The following is a 20,000-nucleotide window of genomic DNA, read 5'->3' as shown; positions in this document are numbered from 1 at the left end:
ACATCATGGCATACATCCTGGAGCAGCGATGCGAACAAATCTCGCACTTCGTCATACCTCCTATGGACAAATCCACCTTTCATACACGAAATCGCATGATCGACATCGAATCTCTTGCCACATGGACATACAGATGGGAGGTACTTCGGTGGTGTCCAACGGTACCTTAAACTTAATGAATCGTTGAATTCCCTCTTGTTTAGGTTGTAGTTTTCTGACTTCAGTGGTAGTGTAGTTAACCAACTAGAGGCGCCTTTCAGCACGGCTAGGTCATTTGCCCTCAGTTATTCGGGGCTCATCTTCGCACGACGTTGCTCTAGGATGGCCTCACTGTGTTCCTCCCTTGCCTTTATGATGTCTCGTTTTGAGTGCTTTAGTAGTTCGCTGTCCACCTGTGCTGTGCTATCTTGATTGTTGATATGCTCTATCAGCTGTTCTGTGGCTGCTCTGGATCTTGACAACTCGGAGTCCGTAGTAGCAGAGAAGATGGGAATGGCTAAGCCACCTTTCTTTGCTGGTAATGAGAGCAGGAGTCGTTCGTCAGCAGAGCATATATGGCCATCTGTTATTGCTGGGATACACACTTGATCCACAAGTGCATCCAGTTGTCCGAGGTATTGCTTGATGTTGGGCAATGTTCTAATATAATAATTCAGTTTGTGTTTGAACGAGCTCTCAAACGCAGCATAAGCAGCTTGTGGTTCTGTCTTCGCTATCTTCGACAGTACTTTTAGCTGTCCACACCACCAGCTGACTAGCTCCTCAGCGTATTTGCCACTGCCACTCTCGCTCCCAATAAAACCATCAAGATATTTTCTTCCTTCTGTTGTTATGTTAATGTTGGTTCTCTCAAATGCCTCTCGTGCGCATACTTCGGTGTGTGGCCTAACAACTAGCCATGACTTTGCTGCATTTGGATTATATCCTAGCTTGAGACCGTACAGCACGATGTTGTCCCACCAGCGTCACAGAGTAATCAGGTCCCCAGTACCCCCTAAATCATCTGCAAAGGCTACATACTTCATTGATACATCGGTTTCGGTTGCAGGAGGTTTTATCAGTTCTAAAAGGGGAGTTATGCCTATTGCATAAACTGGCATTGCAAGGGGATCACCCTGTGTAGTTCCTTCTGATGATGAAATTTCGGTTCCGCCGAGCACAAAAAAAAGGGAGGGTACACTGTAACAGTTCCTAATATAGATGGCCATTGGTGGGCATAGGTAGGAGATATTGTGGAGAACTCTCCGATTGAGTGAATTAAAGGCGTTGTCTGCATAGAAGTCTTAAATCTTTTTCTTTTTATACCTACCTAATAGTATGTTGTGATTTTGTGTTACTATGTCGTGAAATAAGCGAGGAAAATCGAAGCAGTCTTGTGAAGCATTAGAGGAGGATTTTGAAGCGTTTGTACGTGAATCGCTGACAAACTTGTGCAGTGGTCAAAGCAGGATTATGCAAGATATCTCGAAGCTACAAGATAAAGTTCGGGGGAATGAAGTAGCGTTGGACGCAATATCCAAAAAGTTTAACACTCTCAATGAAAGCCTAGAGGGACTCAAGGGCGAGCTCCACGATGCAAGATGTCAAGTAGATGAAGTTGAATGCACTGTCAACAATTATGCGAAGTAAATTGAAGACCTGTATGAACGACTCCTGTCCCTTGAGAGGTATTCGCGGGAATATAATCTTCGTTTCAATAATGTTGCTGAATCTCCTAGCAAGGACTGTCGCCAAAAAATCCGTGACTCATCTAATTGGTCCCCGAAGTGACAATAAACCTAGAACGATAATATGCAAGTTTCTTTATCGTCCGGAAAGGTTGAGAGTCCTTCAAAAGAAGCGTGATCTCCAAGATGGTGTTTGGGTGACTGAAGATCTAATTTGGGAGGACAGAGAAAAGAAGAAAAAGCTTAAGGATGTGATGAAAGTAGCTTTTGAAAGTGGAAAAAAACCGAGATATCATCGAGGGAAACTTTACATAGATGGAGCTATATATGGAAATACCTAGATGCTTATTTTATGGTCAGGTTTGTTGAAATTTATAGTTATTTCCAAGCTTGAGCCACAAAACGTATAGATTAATTTCAGATTGACTGATGAATAGTGATGCGAATGACCCAGATTTGAACATACAGTCTTTTAATGATCATGGTATATACACTGTTGAGGACTTAAATGAACTCTCTAGTGTAGTCCGACCGCAACTGTCGGTTCTCCATCTTAACATTAGAAGCTTAAACAAACATTATAATGAGCTATGTACTTTTTTAGATACCATATTCATTCAGTTCGATCTAATTGCTTGCTCAGAAACGTGGAGTGCGCCTCAAGTTGATACAGACTGTTTTGATATTCAGGGTTATAACATGCTAATGGACAATCGCTTGTTTTCAACTGGGGGCGGGGTTGCATTATACTTAAAATCAAGCTTTGATTATTCTCTGAGAAATGATTTAAAGATGGATTGTATTGAAAATATCTGGGTAGAGACAAATGACTTGTTAATTGGCGTTATTTATAATCCTCCTGGCAGATCTCAACGTGAATTTTTCGAGCAATTTGAACATGTTCTACATGCCATTTTTTTGTCTAAGCAAAAGTGCCTAATTTTAGGTGATATTAATATTAACACACTTGTTAGAAGCGCAATTGCAAAAGAATACCTCAATCTGATTCATTCTGAAGGCTTTAATCCCTTGATATTTGAAGCTACACGTAGTATCGAGACAACAATAAGTTGCATAGATCATATACACTCCAATTTCGTATCTTCAAGTTCGAGCGGTAGCATTGCAGTCGAGATACATTAGCCGACCATTTGCCTGTTTTTACTCTTTCTTATGATCCCACACTAAGCCCCTTTCCCGATATAATTGAAATTAGAGATTTTAAAAGGTTTGATAAAAATGCTTTCTGTGATGCAGTGAGGTGCGAAGACTGGTCGCCTGTATTTAAGTCTAATGATGCGAATGAAAGTTTGACCAGATTCCTACATTCCTTTAATAAGATTAGTAATCGACATGCACCACTCAAATCGATCAAAATTAAAGGCAAGACTAATAAACCCTGGATAACTCGAGGTCTGCGGAAATCAATCAAACTTAGAAATTACTTGTATAAAAAATGGTTGACAACCCGTTGCATTAGTTATTATAATCAATATAGAATTTACCGCAATAAAATTGTGGCAATTAACAAACTTTCTCGCTCATTATATTATGGTCGGGTTTTTAAAGACTCTCTTAATACTAAGAAAATGTGGGATAACGTTAACCTAATAATTAATAAAAAGCGTCCATCTTCTCACATTGATAATTTACAAGTTGATAATAAAAATCTACAGCAACCAGTTACGATATCCTAAAGGCTAAGTTTCACTTTAATAAAGTCAATGAAGTTGAAGTGTTCTTATTGCTAGAAAATATTGATATTAGGAAATCAATTGGGGTTGATAAGGTCCACCCTTTGCTGTTACCTTCCGGTTCGCTGGAAATATTTAAACCATTGACATATATTATAAACTTGACACTTGAACAAGGTATATATCCTGACAGTTTAAAAATTGCCAAAGTCATCCCGATTTTCAAACAAGGATCTCGTCTTTTGTGTAATAACTACCGGCCTATCTCAGTTCTTCCAGCACTAAGTAAAATATTTGAGAGATGCATTCTTAATCAATTAACGTTCTATTTTACTATTGAAAATATCTTGATACCTAACCAATACGGTTTTAGATCTGACAACACTACAACTGACTGTTTAGTAGATTTAATAGACGAGATAACATTAGCCCTTGATGAAGGATGTTATGCTGTATCCCTATTTTTAGATCTAAGTAAAGCTTTCGATACAGTCAATCACTCGATTCTGTTGTCTAAACTAAATTTTTATGGAATAAGAGATGTTGAAAACCAATGGTTTAGGTCCTATTTAATCAAAAGGAAGCAAAGAGTGTATGTTAATGGAGCTGAGTCTAGTTTTCTTCCCGTAAATTCAGGAGTGCCACAAGGGTCGATCTTGGGTCCTTTTCTTTTCTTAGTTTACATAAATGATATATAGTAAATGCAACTTATTATTTTTCCTTAAGACTATTTGCCGATGATACCTCCTTGGCTGCGACTGGTAGGGATTTCGATGCATTGCTACACCTAATAAACTCTGAATTACCCGACTGGCTATGCTCAAATAAGCTGACTTTAAATTTAAGTAAGACAAAATATATAGTATTCCAACCACGGCAAAAACTTAATTATAATTTATACACCCCTCTTAAACTAGCGGATCAGTATCTTGAACAGTCTCACAGTGTTAACTACTTAGGATTAATTATTGATTGTTCCCTATCATGGCACCATCATATCGATTATATTAGTAGTAAAATCAGTAAAAGCATAAATATTATTGCAAAATTAAAACGTCATGTACCCAACAAATCTTTAACAAGTATCTATTATGCACTTATATATCCTTATTTAACTTACGGCTGCGTATTGTGGGGTAATAACTACGAAGCTGCCATATCTCAAGTGGTAAAGCTGCAAAACAAAGCTTTAAGAATCATCAATGAGGTACCACTTCGTGAGCATATTACTCCCCATTATGTTAATCTTGGCCTAATTAAATTTCCTGATATTGTGAAGTTGAAAACTTGTCAACTATTTTATGATCTTATCGTAGATAACAAACCATCAAATCTTACTCTATCTTTTGTATCTGAGCAACATAAGTATACTACTCGAAGCACATCCTTACAGTATCTAAATCTCAGTTCCTTTAGAACAAATATAAGGAAATTCTGCCCAACAATTATTGGATGTTATTATTGGAATGATATTCCTCTATTCATTCGTAGTTTGTCAAATAAACATTTATTTAAAAGATATCTTTTTCAGAATTATTTTGCTCAGTACTAACTACTGCACCCCTTAACTATGTGTTCCTCCTTTCCTTTCGCCTATTGTAATTATCTTTTATCTTAAAATAAAATGTAACTTAATTTAAAGGGCATCTAACTAATTTACCTATATCGTTGCCCTTCTCCGTTTATTTCATGTAGTGAGCTTTTTAGACCTTGTAATTCTCTAAATAAATGGGGAAAATAAATGAATGAATGAAAAAAAGTCTTAAATGAAGTTCATACCATTACAACTATGGATCTCATCCGCAAACGCTTAAATGTCGCTGTTATGACCAACTCTCAATTCGGCTTCGTCCTTTTGAGTAAGTGGAAATTAAAAAAAAAAGAGAACTCTTTCGCTCGAAACTAAGAATGAAATCTAATTAAATTCTTGAAAAATAAATTAAAAATAAAAAAAAGAGAAACTATGAAGAACCACAGCTACGAAAAATTTGACTCCCCTCACTTAGGCCCAAGGAATTGTTTCTCTTTCATGAAAGGTCTTTAAAGAAAGCAAAGAAACCAACATTTTACCAAGTGGCATTTTTGGTATTACACTCTTTTTAGTTTCAAATTATAATAATCAAATTTGTGAGAATATCGAGCCTGAAATTTGCGGAATCTTAAGATTATTTTAAGAATAAACCCGAGGCTGAGATTTGGAAATTGATATAATTTTGTTTGGTGCAAATTTGTAAAGACAATACAATTCAATGTTTTTAACTAAACAGTATAAAATTCTTTCTTTTTCCAAAGAGTGAAGTATTGTTTCTTTTAAAGCCGAATCGGCCGAGTGTCGTCAGACACGACGACATCAAAAGCGACGGAGCATGTGCGCAATGTAACACGATACAGATCCAGACACCAAACTATTGAAATTGATACCCCAAATATATTCTAAACTCGAAATGTCATACGCTGTAATCTAAGAATATGCACAAGAGTATTCTTAGCTTAAAATCGGCAAACAAATAAAAATATTCAACCTTGGCAGGAAAGACAATATTCTTATTAAAAAAATAAAAGAGTGTAGGTATTTTATTGGGTATTTCATTGGGATCTTTCAACAAAGGCATCGATTCTTTGTTTGATAGTTCATTCTTCTCATTATTATTATTTTTGTAATGAATTGCAAAGAAAACTGAACCGAAGCATGAGTGTTAAATGCTTTGGAAAGTAAACTGTCCTATTCTCGAAACTAAAAGGCTAAAGAAAAAGAAAGGCTGAACGAATTCAAGAAACACAGAGACCGTCCTTGGCATCTCCAACCTAGTTTGGGAACAGTCACCTTAATTTGCCTTGAATTTATGTTTCACCCAATTGTAGGTTTGGGTAAGTATTGCCACGATGAAATTTTACGCTGATGACGTCGTTTCATTTTAATGAAAAAAACCTAAGTCAAGGTAAATCGTAATTTGCGCGTTTTATTGGTAACTATGTTGAGGAGGTAGGCTATGTGGCCCAGTGATTAGGGTGCTTGTCTTGAGATCCGGAGATCCCAGGTTCAAGACCCGGACCACTGGTTGAATTTGATGTTCAACCAACTTCTGGGCTGCACTTGAAAATAGCCAACTGGTTTGCCTCCGGCAAACTGGGATGATCTCTCAAAACGTTCTTGTTCTCTTCTGTTGTTTCATTGATTTCGTTTCATTGCCAGTGAATTGAAACGCTGCTGAAAAGCCCCTGTGAGGAGTGGTCGTTAGGTATGTTGAAGGAAGAAAACCACCACGCAGGCAAAAAGCCTCGTTGTAAACTATGAAAAACAACCTCAACTTAATACTATGTTTCTTTTTTCTCTCGAGCGTTACACTTATTTCCCACAAAATCGTTGGTCAGCTGATTGTCATGCCGTATTTTCTTAGATCACCAGCACTGAATCCAGTCAAGATTAAAATGGATCTTGATTTCGTCATAGATGGAGTAACTGATTAATGCTATTTGTGTGTCAAATGATATTTTCTCGAGGTTTCGAACTTCGATTCACCATGAAACAGGAATGCCAGTGAGGAATTCATCAAATTATACCGATAAAACTTGCAAAATTAAGTACGTGAGATGCAAGGATATTTTTGCGCATTCCTATCTTTTGACGTGTTTTAAAGATTGACTTGAAGAAGTACTCACACAACACATTGACCGTATGGATCGCGGAAGTCTTGTTTTAGTTATGGCTCACTGAAACGCATGCGTAATTGCTTGACTGAGATCTGTTCACACTTTCAATGACAAGGACCGCGTCACGCACTGTTTGTATGGGAATGTCGTCCTTCAACGAAACAACAACTGGCGTTCCGCCAAAGGCTAGGCGACAAGTGATGTTTACATTGTCGCCTTCTACCACTTCCATCGTGATATTTCGAGAATAAGAGCTTTACAGCCAAATCTCAAGGTGCAATTTGACTTCATCCGTGCGAAAGTATTTTTATAATCTTCACACCTTTGTTAATTCTTCGCGCCAAAAATCGCTTTAAATCCTGTAATTTGCATTATCTGATATGATTTTTCCTGGGTACCGAAATCATGACTAGTCCGAAACGTCGGATTTTATCTTTGTTATTTTTCCTTTTTACCGTTTGATATTTCCTTTTTTTTATTTTTTATTTATTTAGTATATATTTTTTTTATGGATTTAAAAAAAATGAGCTATGGCATTAGGGTTATATGCTTTGGAAAGTAAATTGGTCATTTTCTCGAAACTACAGCGCTAAAGAAAGTGAAAGGCTGAACGAATTGAAGAAACATAGAGACCTTCCTTGGCATTTCCAACCCAAGTGATGAACAATCCCCTTTATTTCTCTTGAATTAATGTAACAACCAATTCCAGGTTTGGGTAAGGATTATCTCAATGAAATTTGACAGTGATGATGTCGTTTTGTTTTGATAACAAAAATATGTCAACGTGAATCATTATTTACATGTTTTACTTGTAACTATGTTCAGAAAGTAGTGCATGAAGCCCAGTGGTTAGGGCGCTCGCCTTTTTAGTGGCATTTCCGATCTTTTGATCTGTTTTTAAGATTGACTTGAAGAAGTACTCACACAACACATTGACAGCAGTGATCGCAGACGTCTTGTTCTCATCATGGCTGACTGAAAAGCATGCGTAATTTCCTGACTGAGCTCTGTTCACACTTTCAATGACAAGGACCACGTCACGTACTGTTAGTACGGGAATGTTGTCCTTCAACCAAATAACAACTGGCGTTCCGTCAAAGACTATGCGACAAGTGATGTTTACATTGTCACCTTCCACCACTTCCATTGTGATATTTCGAGGATCTGAATATAGAATTAAAACAGTGTTTTAGACATCCATGTCATTGTCCGGCACAAAATCATCACATTTCTAAAGCATAAACTAGCAGTATTCCTTCGGAGGTTTCAAAGTCCTGGACTAATAGGTGTCTGCCTTGAGAGTGCAGTTTTTTATTTGATTTTTTTTTCTCTACCCTCCCGGGATGTGAATCTGCGTACAAATGACCTGCAAGAACTGGATGCTGTGGTTTAGGCCTCACTCCCCCATATTTAGGTCTCTACTGATTTTATCCGATTTGACTACAAGTTAAGTTTAAAAAAAAAAAAGGAATCCATACTGTCACCTGGTGTCGGCGTGGGCGGAGGATCCTGTGGAAAAATGGAACAAAATAAACTACGAAAACAATACTTGGCTTTGATATAAATCACGGACTGCTTCATGCTTTGCCCTCTCTCTCCCTTGCTTCCTCTACCCCCTTTCCTATTTGATATATTTGAGTATTGTTGGGTTTTGTTTGTGAGTGAAGCAATGTAAACAATATATACATTATAAATCTAGAAACTGTTAGATATTTGTGACAAACAAGAAAAGATCATACAGAGATTTAATAATTCAAAAAGTGAAACGCACATAAAATGGCTCTTGTTGTTCGCATGTTTCAAACGTCATATATGAACCTCGCCAGGTGTACAAAATGAGTTTCAGAAATTTGATTCCAGAAATTTTTTCTTCACCTGGGATTTCTGTTCGTATGGAAAGTAATAGAAGAAATGTCACCGGTTTTCCCTTTGCCACCTTTGCCAATAAATGCTCTTTTTGGCATTTAGGAAAAAAATGCAAACATTTCACGTTTTGTACAACCTTGAGGAGTAACTAGCATGTCAAAGCAAATCGAAATTCTGTGAGAAAGCTATTAACAGAAACACCTGAGGGTGTTTTTGGAGGTTCAGGGAATTCATAACCGAAAAGTTGCATTTAAAGAGAATAAAAGGAAGAAACGTTTCTTTTTCCTGCAAATATGAGGTAATTTTAAGGTAAACAATTTTGCGTACAAAGAAGCTTATAAAATGTCCAGGTTCAAAAGGGACTTTCAAGATTGGATCTGTTTCGAGGTTGTCTGCAACTGCTTGATAATCACAGAAATGCTCGATAATCAAAGAACGTTATGTCCTAAACAAGAAGGTTTCCTCACCTTAACTACAAGAGAGAACGGTCCTAGTTCCTCAGTCGGTGGAGGAAAAAGATCGACGCGCACCCGGATCCCGTAATCTCCTGCATCACTGGGCTGAACATTTGTAAGTTGGTAAGCGAAATTGTAATCTCGAGAAATATCACCCGCCCAAAACCAGCGCCATGCCAATGAGCTCTTGGCTGTCTGATCATTCGTAGTTCCACTTGAATTCAGGGTGAATTTTTTAAGAAATAAGTCTATGAAGTGATAATTCTTATTCCACGTACCGAACCACACCTCCAAGTCCTCTTTCTTTTCCTCAGCAGTAAGAATCAAATTCCATGTCAACGTTACGTTAGATCCAATGAAAGCAACAGTGGTTTCGTTGGGTTGGCTCCCAAATTGTAATCCGTGTAAAAAATCAAAAACTGAAAATAAAAGCAAGGTTTCAGGGCGTGTCACAGCATAAAAGCAAGGTTTCAAGGCGTTTCACAGCGTCAGAGGCAAATAAAAATTGTATCATATTCCCTCCGAAGACAGAAATTAGTCGCACCATATTCAACAACGATTTTACGTTGGCTTATAAGAGAAAAGAACGTTTCTGCGTTGTTTTTGAAGCGCATTACTTCTGATCTTTTTTGGCGACTGTGAGTGAACGTTTTCCTAAATCGCAAAAATTGTGCACTGAAAGGTGTCCAAATTAAGGAATTAAAGAGATCCTTTGCTTATCATCTATTGTTTTCCCTCTTGTTTGTTTGGCACAAATATTCTAGATTCACAGATATGCTAGATTCAAGGAGGAGGCCCTGCGACCCAGTGGTTAGGGTGCTTGCCGTGACACCCGGAGTTCCCGGGTTCTAGACTCGTTCTGACGGCTCGTTGAATTTGTTTCCGGTAGTCCCTTATTCAACTTTCTAGGCGCACTTGTAAATTGCCCACTGGGTTGTCTCCTGCCCATTGGGATTCTTAACAGTTGTTGTTGTGTTCTGTTGTTTCGTTGATTGTGTTTCATTGGCCCTGAAAAGCTTCTATGGGAAGTGGTCAATTGAGTATGTATTGTATGGCATAAGACGTTTTCTGGTTTAAAGTTTAAATAATTTTAAAAACATACGAAAAACATCTGTTCAAGCATCACTTGAATATAACAACGACTTTGGAGCAGTGATCGTAATTAACTGTACTTACAAAACAAAGGAATCAGCAAACTGTATGTAAAGTTGATGTAATGGAAAACACCTCGAATCATCTCGTCTGGGATGACGTTAAGGCCCTGTTGGGTTTTTGTCCCTTTAGGAATGAGCTAGTCCTTGGTTCTTTCTGCACAGATGTATGTACAAATCAGATACGAGCTGCAACCGATGGCTGCTGCAATCAAAATTTGCAATGTTGGAAACTTGTTAATACAATGGATACAAACGTTAACGTCCAAGCATAATGACAAGTTTACAACTTGAAAGTTGTCCAAACAACAGTTTCATCGTCGAAAATGGAATTCTAGTTAGAAAACAATATTTTGTTTTCTTATTGTTTCAGATACAAACGGTATGGACATGGACAATGATAAGACGTAGCTTCCTTCTCCCTGGTTGGGCTGACTAGAAGAGATATATAGTGAAAACTTTACTCGGTTTTATTTTGACCCGCGAATGGCACCAGCAAGCCAAAGGTCCGTGGCAACCCCCCAATCAATGTAGATAAGCTTTAGACAAGAAAGACAGGAAACAGTGCGGCCCAGTGGTTGGGACGCTTCCCTTGAGATCCGGAGTTCCCGGGTTCAAGACTCCTTGTGAAGACTCCTTGTCCTGGTAGTCCCTGGTTCAACTTCCCGGCCTCGCTTGTAAATAGCCGACTGGTTTGCCTTCGGCCAGTTGGGATTCTTAACAGTTGTTGTTGTGTTCGTTGACTGTGTTTCATTGACCCTGAAAACCCCATAACCCCATACATGGAGTGGTCAATTAAGTATGTATTGTAAATGCACTGATCACGCCATCGGTGAAAGACACGCTTTAATCCAAGATGTCAGTTTTTTAAAACGTTCTTATTTGGCCAGTCTTTATGATATGATAATGAAAATTAACACCAATTTAATGTTCCTTAAATGTCAAAAAAGTATTATTTTGTTTAAACGTTATTTTCTCTGTGATACGTAAGGAAGTTCTATTCTAGAGGTTTAAAGCCACACGCTCTGGCTTTTGCGAGGATCTTCCAGGACACTGTAGATTCTTCGTTCTTTTTCTTCAATTCCCAAGAAAAAGAACGAAGAATATACAGTGTCCTATAAGATCCTCGCAAAAGCCAGAGCGTATTCAAATCTCAGTAAACGATGTAATTCATGTATCGAAGAGAAATATTTTATTATAACGAATCCCCAAATGGCGACGCAAAATGCTCTCTCGCGATAACGGACAAACAATGTCGCGTGATTATGTTGATAAGTGATGTAAGCCTTAAGGATGCTTCAGTGTGTATAGAACTTAACTGAAGAGTGGATCAACGTTTGTTGGGCTACGAGACAGAACTGTATTAAAATCCATATGTACTCATATTGAGTAGACTACCGCTCCTTATCTCTAGAGCACTCTTCTGAAATCAACAGTGAAACCTAAAACTTCAAGGGATAAAAATTTGATCATAGCAGCACTTTAAAGTGGTGAAACTGGTTCCAGCCACCTTAAGAAAAGTGGTCGGAAATAGATTTGCCATTTGCAATCGTGGATAGGGCAAAAAGCAAACTGATCTCCAGTCTGTGCACGCTTTTACTTTTGTAATCGGATTAGGATTGAGTGCTGACTTTTTTAATCTTTTAAATCTTGAATTAAAGGAAAATTATTCATCAAAACATGGCATATCATAGGATGCGGCGATGCGGATCCGGTAACTCCCTAAAATCCGCATCCTCCGAATAAAACACGAGAAATGTCTGATATTAGAGATAAAGCAGCAGCTTACCATCCTCACAAACTTAAAAGCCAAAGAGATTGACTATTTTGAAAAGTTTATTTTTCCTGAACATTGAAGTCAACATGCCGTTCCGTTCGCAAGAGGAAAGGTCGTAAGTAGTTTCCACGCATTTTTCTGAATAAGCCTGGACACTAGTTCAACCGTGTTGTAAATTAAAATTTCATAACATACCCTGGGATCGAAAAAAAAATATATATCTTGTCGCAACTACAAGATATATGAAAATTCAGTCGCAAGTTATAGTCGCAAATTAAATTGTATCATTTGTAATCGTAGTGAAAATAGGAAGAAAGTGGTGAATGATCGGGGGAATAGATCGTGGTCCAACCACATTACAATTTTCTCTATATGTCCAAATTGAAACAAAATTCAGGACGAGAAACAAAATAAATTTTAATCGGTTTATTTATTTTAGCAAAAGCTGAGGCAAAATGCCAACTTTTAACCTTTTTCTTTTTCAACGGCGAAAGCTGGTCGCAATTTGGCCACTCCTCCAGATATTTTAATCGCAAAGGCAAGAAAAAAAAAAAAATTCAGTGGCTCATTGGTCGCAATTTCGATTCCTGATTTACTATAAGCATGTAAATACATTGGACGAGCCTAATTATTAGTTTTTTAAATTGTTTTATTTTCGTTGCAATTCCCGCATAATCAACACATTTTTAATATAGCCAAAAATATCCGCACAATCTTTAGTTTTTTGTCCTCATCCTATCAGAAGCCCAGCGGAAAACATTTTTTTTTCTTTGGTTCGCTCTCTTGCAGATGTTCACAATCAGCTAAGGTACTAGGAATTAGAAAAGTCGGAAGAAAGCTTTTACATGCTTTTAATAATCTGGTTATTTTTTCGGAAAGAATTCAAAATAATCAAGGGACCAAATGTCGAGATTTCATATTTTTCGTGATTTTGGTTAGGCGATTTACGCGCGTGACACCATCGTAAGTATCTGTCTGTTGTTATCAAATATCATCAATACGTATTTGACAAATGGGCTTTTTTGTTGTCGGTCTGCATGTCTGTAGTTCCGACAATCTATATCTTATACCTAATCGTCTCTCTGCTTTATCTATAACTCAACGTTGCCCCTTCGATAACTGTTGATAAAGAATAATGCGTGAAGATCACTTTTAGCCGACAGCACGTGCTTTGTTAGTTTTATTTCCATGCGGCCGCTTCTCTTAAAAGATTAACAACTTTGTATTTGCGTAATTGGAAAGAAAATTCTAGATGTTTTGGTTGGTTTGCACTCTAAAATTCTTCTGGAGGCTAAAATATTGTGCATCAATTAACATTTTTTCCTCTGAAAAGCAATCCTCAAGGTAAAGTGTTAAAAATGTCCCTTCCCTCGACTGGGGTTCTCGGAAAAGCTATCGAGAACATTGAAAATTTAGCCCAATATATTTGACGGGAAGTAAAACATAACTATTAAATTTCATTAAATACCCAGTCTGCAATCTGCTGTCTTTAATCTGTAGTATATTGAAAAAAAAAATGTTCTCAATACTGCAGTGAACTTATTGTTTTAAAATTTGATTCTTTTTAGCACTGAATTAAACTAGTTTAGGGGTGGCGAATGGTTCATCAAAAACTCTGGGTCTCGCAAAATTTTAGTCCAATTTCACGGGTCTCGCAGTCTCGTTTTTTGAGCGGTTATGTGCGTCTCGCAGTCTCGTTTTTAAAATGAAGGTGTCAAACACTTTGAAGTCTCGGTCTCGCAATCTAAAAAGTCAAAATGTCGCGGGCTCGCAAAACAAAAAACGCTGGTCTCGCCGTCTCGCAAAGTCTTGCATTTACCATTCACCACCCCTTAGTTTCTCTCACTAGCCTAACGGCCGGCGAAAATATGCAAATGTTGATAAGCGCGGGCGAAAAGAACCAAAGGAGCATAGTCTTTTGAGACACTCAAACGTCACCTAAACCGGTGGCTATACGTCAAGTGATTGTTGAAATTGTGTTTCAAAACAACTACTTTATGTCAACTTACCTTAATATCGCAAAATGATCTAGGAAACAATAACTCTGAACTACATTCCTTCCATGATCGAATAGACAGCGCTCACTTACCCAGAGTCCTTAGACTTTTTGGTCAGCGGGTGAACTCCCGGAGAGACTCTTGGACTAGCACGGTTCGCTGATTAATGGACCTAATAAAGTGGCCCACCTTTAGTACACCCTCGAAACACAGACCAGATCAAGAAAACCATAGAAGTCATCGGCACACTTGCAGAACGCCTGAACAAAGAAAACCATGATCAGGTTATCGAGAAATCCACCACTCAAACCTCCATTCAAACGCTTTCAAAAATATCTGGGTCCCCAGTGCACTACTAACGGGCCACTAAAGAAGTATATAGATATAGATTTATATATAGATTTAGCCTAGCCTAAAAGCGGAACTCCCTGTTATTTGTTATTACTGCCTGTAGGGTTTGTGAAAATAAAAGGTTTCGAATTGTCTGTCTTTTGATGTTTCCGGTTGCTGCTTTAATAATTAAATCATTTTCGTTCCTTTCTTCTTTATAGAAATTCATTGCGTAACTAGTGAATTCCACGGTAAATTTTACGCTAAAAACCGATGTCGCATGAATCATGAAGCGATGAGTGCAACATCGGTTTTTCCAGTGAAATCTACTTTGCAATTCATCAGTTTGGCAATAATTTTTTCTTGAACCAGGAGCCCATCACCGAATGAGTTTTAGAAGAAAACAAGCACACCCTCACCGAGCGAATGGAAAAGGAAAAAAAATGTCATTTCAGAATCAACTGTCAATAGCCAGCGAATAGGAATCATGCTAAAATTAGAAGCCATAAAAACAACTTTGTCAGTTCAAGGTTGATGTACTTAACCTGTATAGCAAGCGTTTTCAGCTGGCAAGGAGCGAACTCTTTTTTCGGCCGCGCGAGAATAGGGCGAGCGCAAAAAAAAAAAAAAAAAATCGAGGTGGGAGGGGAGTAAAGGAGAAGGAAACGCTTGCAGACAACCCCCTTCGATTTTGAAAACTCCCGTTCCTGATTGGCGCGGTTCGGATTTTTTTGATTGACACCTCTCAGTGCCTCATGTCAAAATAATGTATTGCTCGTAGCAAGCGAATGAATTAGAGAAAGTAACGCTTTCGGACCTTTCGGTGGACTGATTTTCACTTTTTGCTCGCTGAAATCGCTCACTACGTAGGCTAAATGGCGGAGAGGTCTTGTTTTCAAGAAATAATACATCAAGCAGTTAGCTCCGATGTCGATGAGGGATTTAGCGGTGGCTTGAGAGGAGAACAACGAATTTCGATGTATTAAATAGCTTCTCCAAGGGGGAGATTTGCTTGCTGTTCTCCCACTGGTTTCGGGAAAAGCCTCATTTCTTGCGAAAAACAATGCTTACGTATCAATTATTAGTCCTCTCCAAAGTATTGCGAATGATCAAATCAAGGAAGACTTTAATGGTGATTACGGCTAGCTGGCAAACAGACTCCTAAACGATTTAATCTTGCGAGATCATTGTGCTTAATTTTGCACCCCTGTGGACCAATACTGTTGAGATCCTGTAGTGTAATGCCGACGCTTTGGGATTTAAAGCCTTGACATCATTGGAGAAGCAAGTTCGACACTATTTATAGCTGTTCCTTTAAATTTAACATCACTTTCTTCCATGCACAAGCGCCAAGAACAAGGTGTTAATTACACCACCGAACAGAAAATTGTGTGGGAAAACCTAGCAATGTCGGCGGCTTGTTTGCAACATTTCAGGTGCTCTCAGGCCGCCTTCGGGAAGGTTATCTATAGTTAAAAGCTGGTAGAGATTATCGCTATTTTCCTTCTCTAAGTGATATTTGAAGACTCTCGCGCAAATTTTAAAGTTCTTCGTGGAGAGTTCTCATTGTTTGTTTTTGTCACTGGAGAAAACACCCGAATTGATTTCCCTATCGGACTTCTTCCCTCTGGCGTGTCTAGCAAACGCTTATTTGCTGGAGATGACTTGCTAATTTCACCTTCTATCGATTTCTTGACGAATGAATAGAGTGTTCCAAGATTTCGAATCTTGCGAGCACGAGGATTACAAACTCGACTTGAATATTTCTCACATTTAACCACCTCAAGTCCAACTTTCTGGCAAATTTGTGCTAAAATTTGTCCCTTACAGTCCTTCCTTCGCAACAGATTGAATAGATTTTCTGTTGAAATATAGATTGTTTGGCTTAAATTGCCAAATTTAACTTTGAAATTGCAACTGCAAAGCCTGCATTGGTCGCTCGGACTCATCATTGAGATTCCTCCACCTTACGCGTGTTGATTTCGAAATATCTTGTCAAGGATCTTGTGAAGTTTGTTTTGGTTCTGCACGTGTCCCCGAAAGGTCACTTCCGTTACGGATGGCGAAACATTTTATTGGTCAATTTATGATAGGCGTGACAGAACGAGTAGGCGGTTTTCAAATTCCAGGCGTTTGTCTGCAAGCGTTTCCTTTTCTCCTATCCCCCTACCCCCTCTTTCTTTTTTTGCTCTCGCCCCAATTTTCGCGCGGCCAAAACATCGAAATTTGCGCGGAAACCCTACGGTAAGGCTTGCTACGCAGGCTATGATGTACTCTATTCCACTTTATTTCTGAAAACAAGATCATTCACGTTTTTGTAAGTGACTCAGAATGTTTTTCAAAGTTAAACGATAACTCCGAAGTCAATAAATCATGATCGATAAAAGACGAAGCTTCGCTCTCTGACATGTTTTCCGTTGTTTACTCAAGTAGCAGCGAGCGATATGTTGAGTAAGTGACGTCATAAGTCCTCGCTCCAGGCTTTCTCGAATAAGCATGCAGGCGACATACCAATAATGGCGGATGCTATGAAAAACAAGTATTTCGACGTAATAACATTGAAATGTTGGTGAAAGTAAGTTAAATTCATTATTTGAAAAGCGATATTTGAGACTTTTTAAGAAATCGTGTTTTTTCGTCAGAGTCCCCCTTTAAAGAAACGTCTGAAAACACAAGCTAAAATCTCGGACAAAACCTGTTAAGAGAAAGCGACATTTTTGGTTCACCAACAACTTATCCAAACTTGCCGCTTAAATGCTGCCCTTTGCCCTCCCCCCAAACTCAATGTTGCCTTATCTTGGTTGGAAATATACTGTAGAACATAGGACAATACTCAGCAACATTGACTGAGGGGGGAAGGGAAGTGGAAAGGGGAGAGTAAATAGGGGTGTGTAAAAATGGAGGTGAATTTGTTTCACTGTCTCAACAGTTTTGTCCGAGATTGTAGCTAGATTTACCCCTTATTTTTAAGAGAACTCATTGCGAATATGTGTTTATAACATAAGGGCGAAAGTTTCTTGTCACTGTCGAGGCTCAACGAAAACCAGTTGGGCAAACGGATTAAAAAAGCACTTGTTCGCTCGCATTCTAGAGCAAAACAAAGAAACAAATCAACTTTTTTATTATGATCAAAAGAGTAAACATGATTGTTATTTAATTCCAGTTGACAATAAAAATTCGATTTTTATTCCTGAACAAAGGAAGAACTGATTGCACCACCTTTTAAAATACGCATCCACTTTAAATAACGCATCCGTAAAAAAAAAAAATGGTTTAGAGCCCAAGGAAAGAATTCGTGTGCTAAGTATGAGCTATTACTGGTATTCTGTTTTGTTCCTGTCGTTCTCTTTCGCTCAGTCCTTTCGTTTCCGATTCTAAACATAGGCGTAAAACACCAGTCCCGATTCACGTCCCGTGTCGACTGACTGCCCCTGGGTCTCCGAGGATGAGGTTCTACGGGCATCATGTAACCTTATCAGAGCTTCTAAAGATATGCCAAAAATTGCAATACAGAGAAAAAAGCAGCTCTAAGCAAATTCAAAGTAAACATTCAGCTTTAAGTTTACATACCGCCGATGCTTGACTTGAATAATTGCGTAGCAATCAGTTTGGACCACAGATATCATGATATGTCAAACTAGATGGAAATCCACGAAAAATGCAGAAAGAAAACATTTTTCAAACCGTTTTCCACCTGAACACGAAAAGCGTTGACTGTGTAAGAACTTTCGTTGATATATAGTAAGGCCGTGTTGCCTCGTCGAGCCAATGAAAGCGCGCGAAAAATGAAGCCTCGCTTATGTTCAGTTGAGTTAACCTGGGTTGAGCCTGCAATCCAATTGAAAACCAGTACTTGGTCAGCGGTAAACTTAAAAAAATACAGCTGACCTCGGTGAGCTCTAAGATTGAGCCCCCGATATGGTCACGGGATACTGGTCGGCGGATACCTAGTTTTGGCAGGTGTCAATTAATCAAAAGATGGATGTCCAATATCAAAGATGTATGCTGCAACCTAGGATGATAGTCAAAATTTTAAAAAACTAGAGCGAGGCACTGGTGACTAGTCTTTTTTTCCTTAGCTTACAAAGATCGTTTCAGTCGTTCTCGAAGATCTAAAATAGTATACAAAGCCAGTTGTTGGGACTGTGATTCCTTCTACATCGGCAAAAAAAAAAGAAGATTGCATGACAGGAAGTCCGAGCATTTCAAAGCTCTTACACAAGTCAGCCACGCTTCTGCTGTTGCAGACCATACTATTTCTACTGGTCATAACCTCAAATGGGACCATTTTGAAATCCTCGCAACTGGAAAGTCCGACTTGCAGTGTAACATTAAAGAAACGCTATATATCAGTGACTTAAAACTCTCTCTTAATGAAAACATTGGTAGTGAGAAGCTTCCGGAAGTATCAACTACCGGAAGTAACGATTTTGTTAGCATGATACTGGTCACATTAGCATATATGGAGGGGTGGACGTACGGACGTCAATGGGTCACCATATTTTTTTTAAAACATTTATCAGAGGGTCATGGTTCAGGACTCTGGTTCAGTGCTGGCGTTTTTCTGGTTTAAAAATTTCCTTATTGGATGTAACGTAGCTCGATATGATTTTTGTCCATATTTGGGCATAAAAGTGGTGTCCTAAAATCCCTAGCTTTGCTCCAAGTAAAAGAGTTGCAAGTTAAAGACTTCAAGGTCACGTGCTTCTGCATTTATCCAATATTCAAAAAAAGTTAAAAGATGTGCAAGGAATGGTCAAGACTTCACCATTGCTTTTAAACCAGATTAATCCATTTGCCGATGCTGACCAGCCTTTTGCAAGTCTCTCCACGAGCGCTGTCGCTTCTCCAGAAATTGCACTAGATTTGTCCAGAGCATATGGGGCTGCATATTAAGATTTCAAGAAAGAACGTTTCGAGCCCAATTTTGAAAGATGTCTAACAGTTTCGACTAATAAAGGACAGAGATTTTAGGAAATAACAATAACAGCGGAGCTATGCGCCCCGAAGGCGTACGCGAAGCGCCATGGGTAAGAAAATATGGTAACCTATTTGTGATTTGGCCACCGTGCGACCGTCCACCTCCCCATGTAAGCCAATGTGACCAGTATCACGTGACCATATCGTGGGCTCGAGCTTAGACCTCATCGCGGCGGCAATACAGTTTCCAGTATACATCTTTGGCAATGGCTATCCATGTTAAGATCAACTGACACTTGTCAAAACATGGTATCCGCTCACCAGTATCACTTGACCATATCGCGGGCTCAAGTTTAGAGCTCATCGAGGTCAGCTGCTTTTTTTTTTTAGCTGACCGCTAACCAGGTAATAGGTTTCAATTGGATCGCACGCTCAAGCCAGGTTAACTAACTGTAAGAATAATCTAAATGAACCCATGAAACAAAAAGCGTC

At 38.6% G+C, this 20,000-nt stretch overlaps 1 protein-coding gene across 1 annotated transcript in view; it reads right to left on the bottom strand.

The window, feature by feature from the left end:
* LOC137981741 (uncharacterized) overlaps positions 1–10,570 on the bottom strand; it is a 59,044-nt gene extending 48,474 nt beyond the window's left edge. Inside the window, exons 1-4 of the mRNA XM_068828799.1 lie at positions 10,510–10,570; positions 9,346–9,752; positions 8,497–8,521; positions 7,937–8,176 (exon numbers count right to left, since the gene is read on the bottom strand). Coding sequence (XP_068684900.1) covers positions 7,937–8,176; positions 8,497–8,521; positions 9,346–9,752; positions 10,510–10,570 — 733 coding nt within the window. The remainder of the gene's footprint in view (positions 1–7,936; positions 8,177–8,496; positions 8,522–9,345; positions 9,753–10,509) is intronic.
* Between the last annotated feature and the right edge of the window lie 9,430 nt (positions 10,571–20,000).

Source organism: Montipora foliosa, chromosome 13, assembly GCF_036669935.1.
Source record: "Montipora foliosa isolate CH-2021 chromosome 13, ASM3666993v2, whole genome shotgun sequence".
In the NCBI taxonomy this organism is placed as follows: Eukaryota; Metazoa; Cnidaria; class Anthozoa; order Scleractinia; family Acroporidae; genus Montipora; species Montipora foliosa.
Note: the sequence above shows the minus strand (reverse complement) of the source record. Positions and strands in the feature narration are given on the sequence as shown.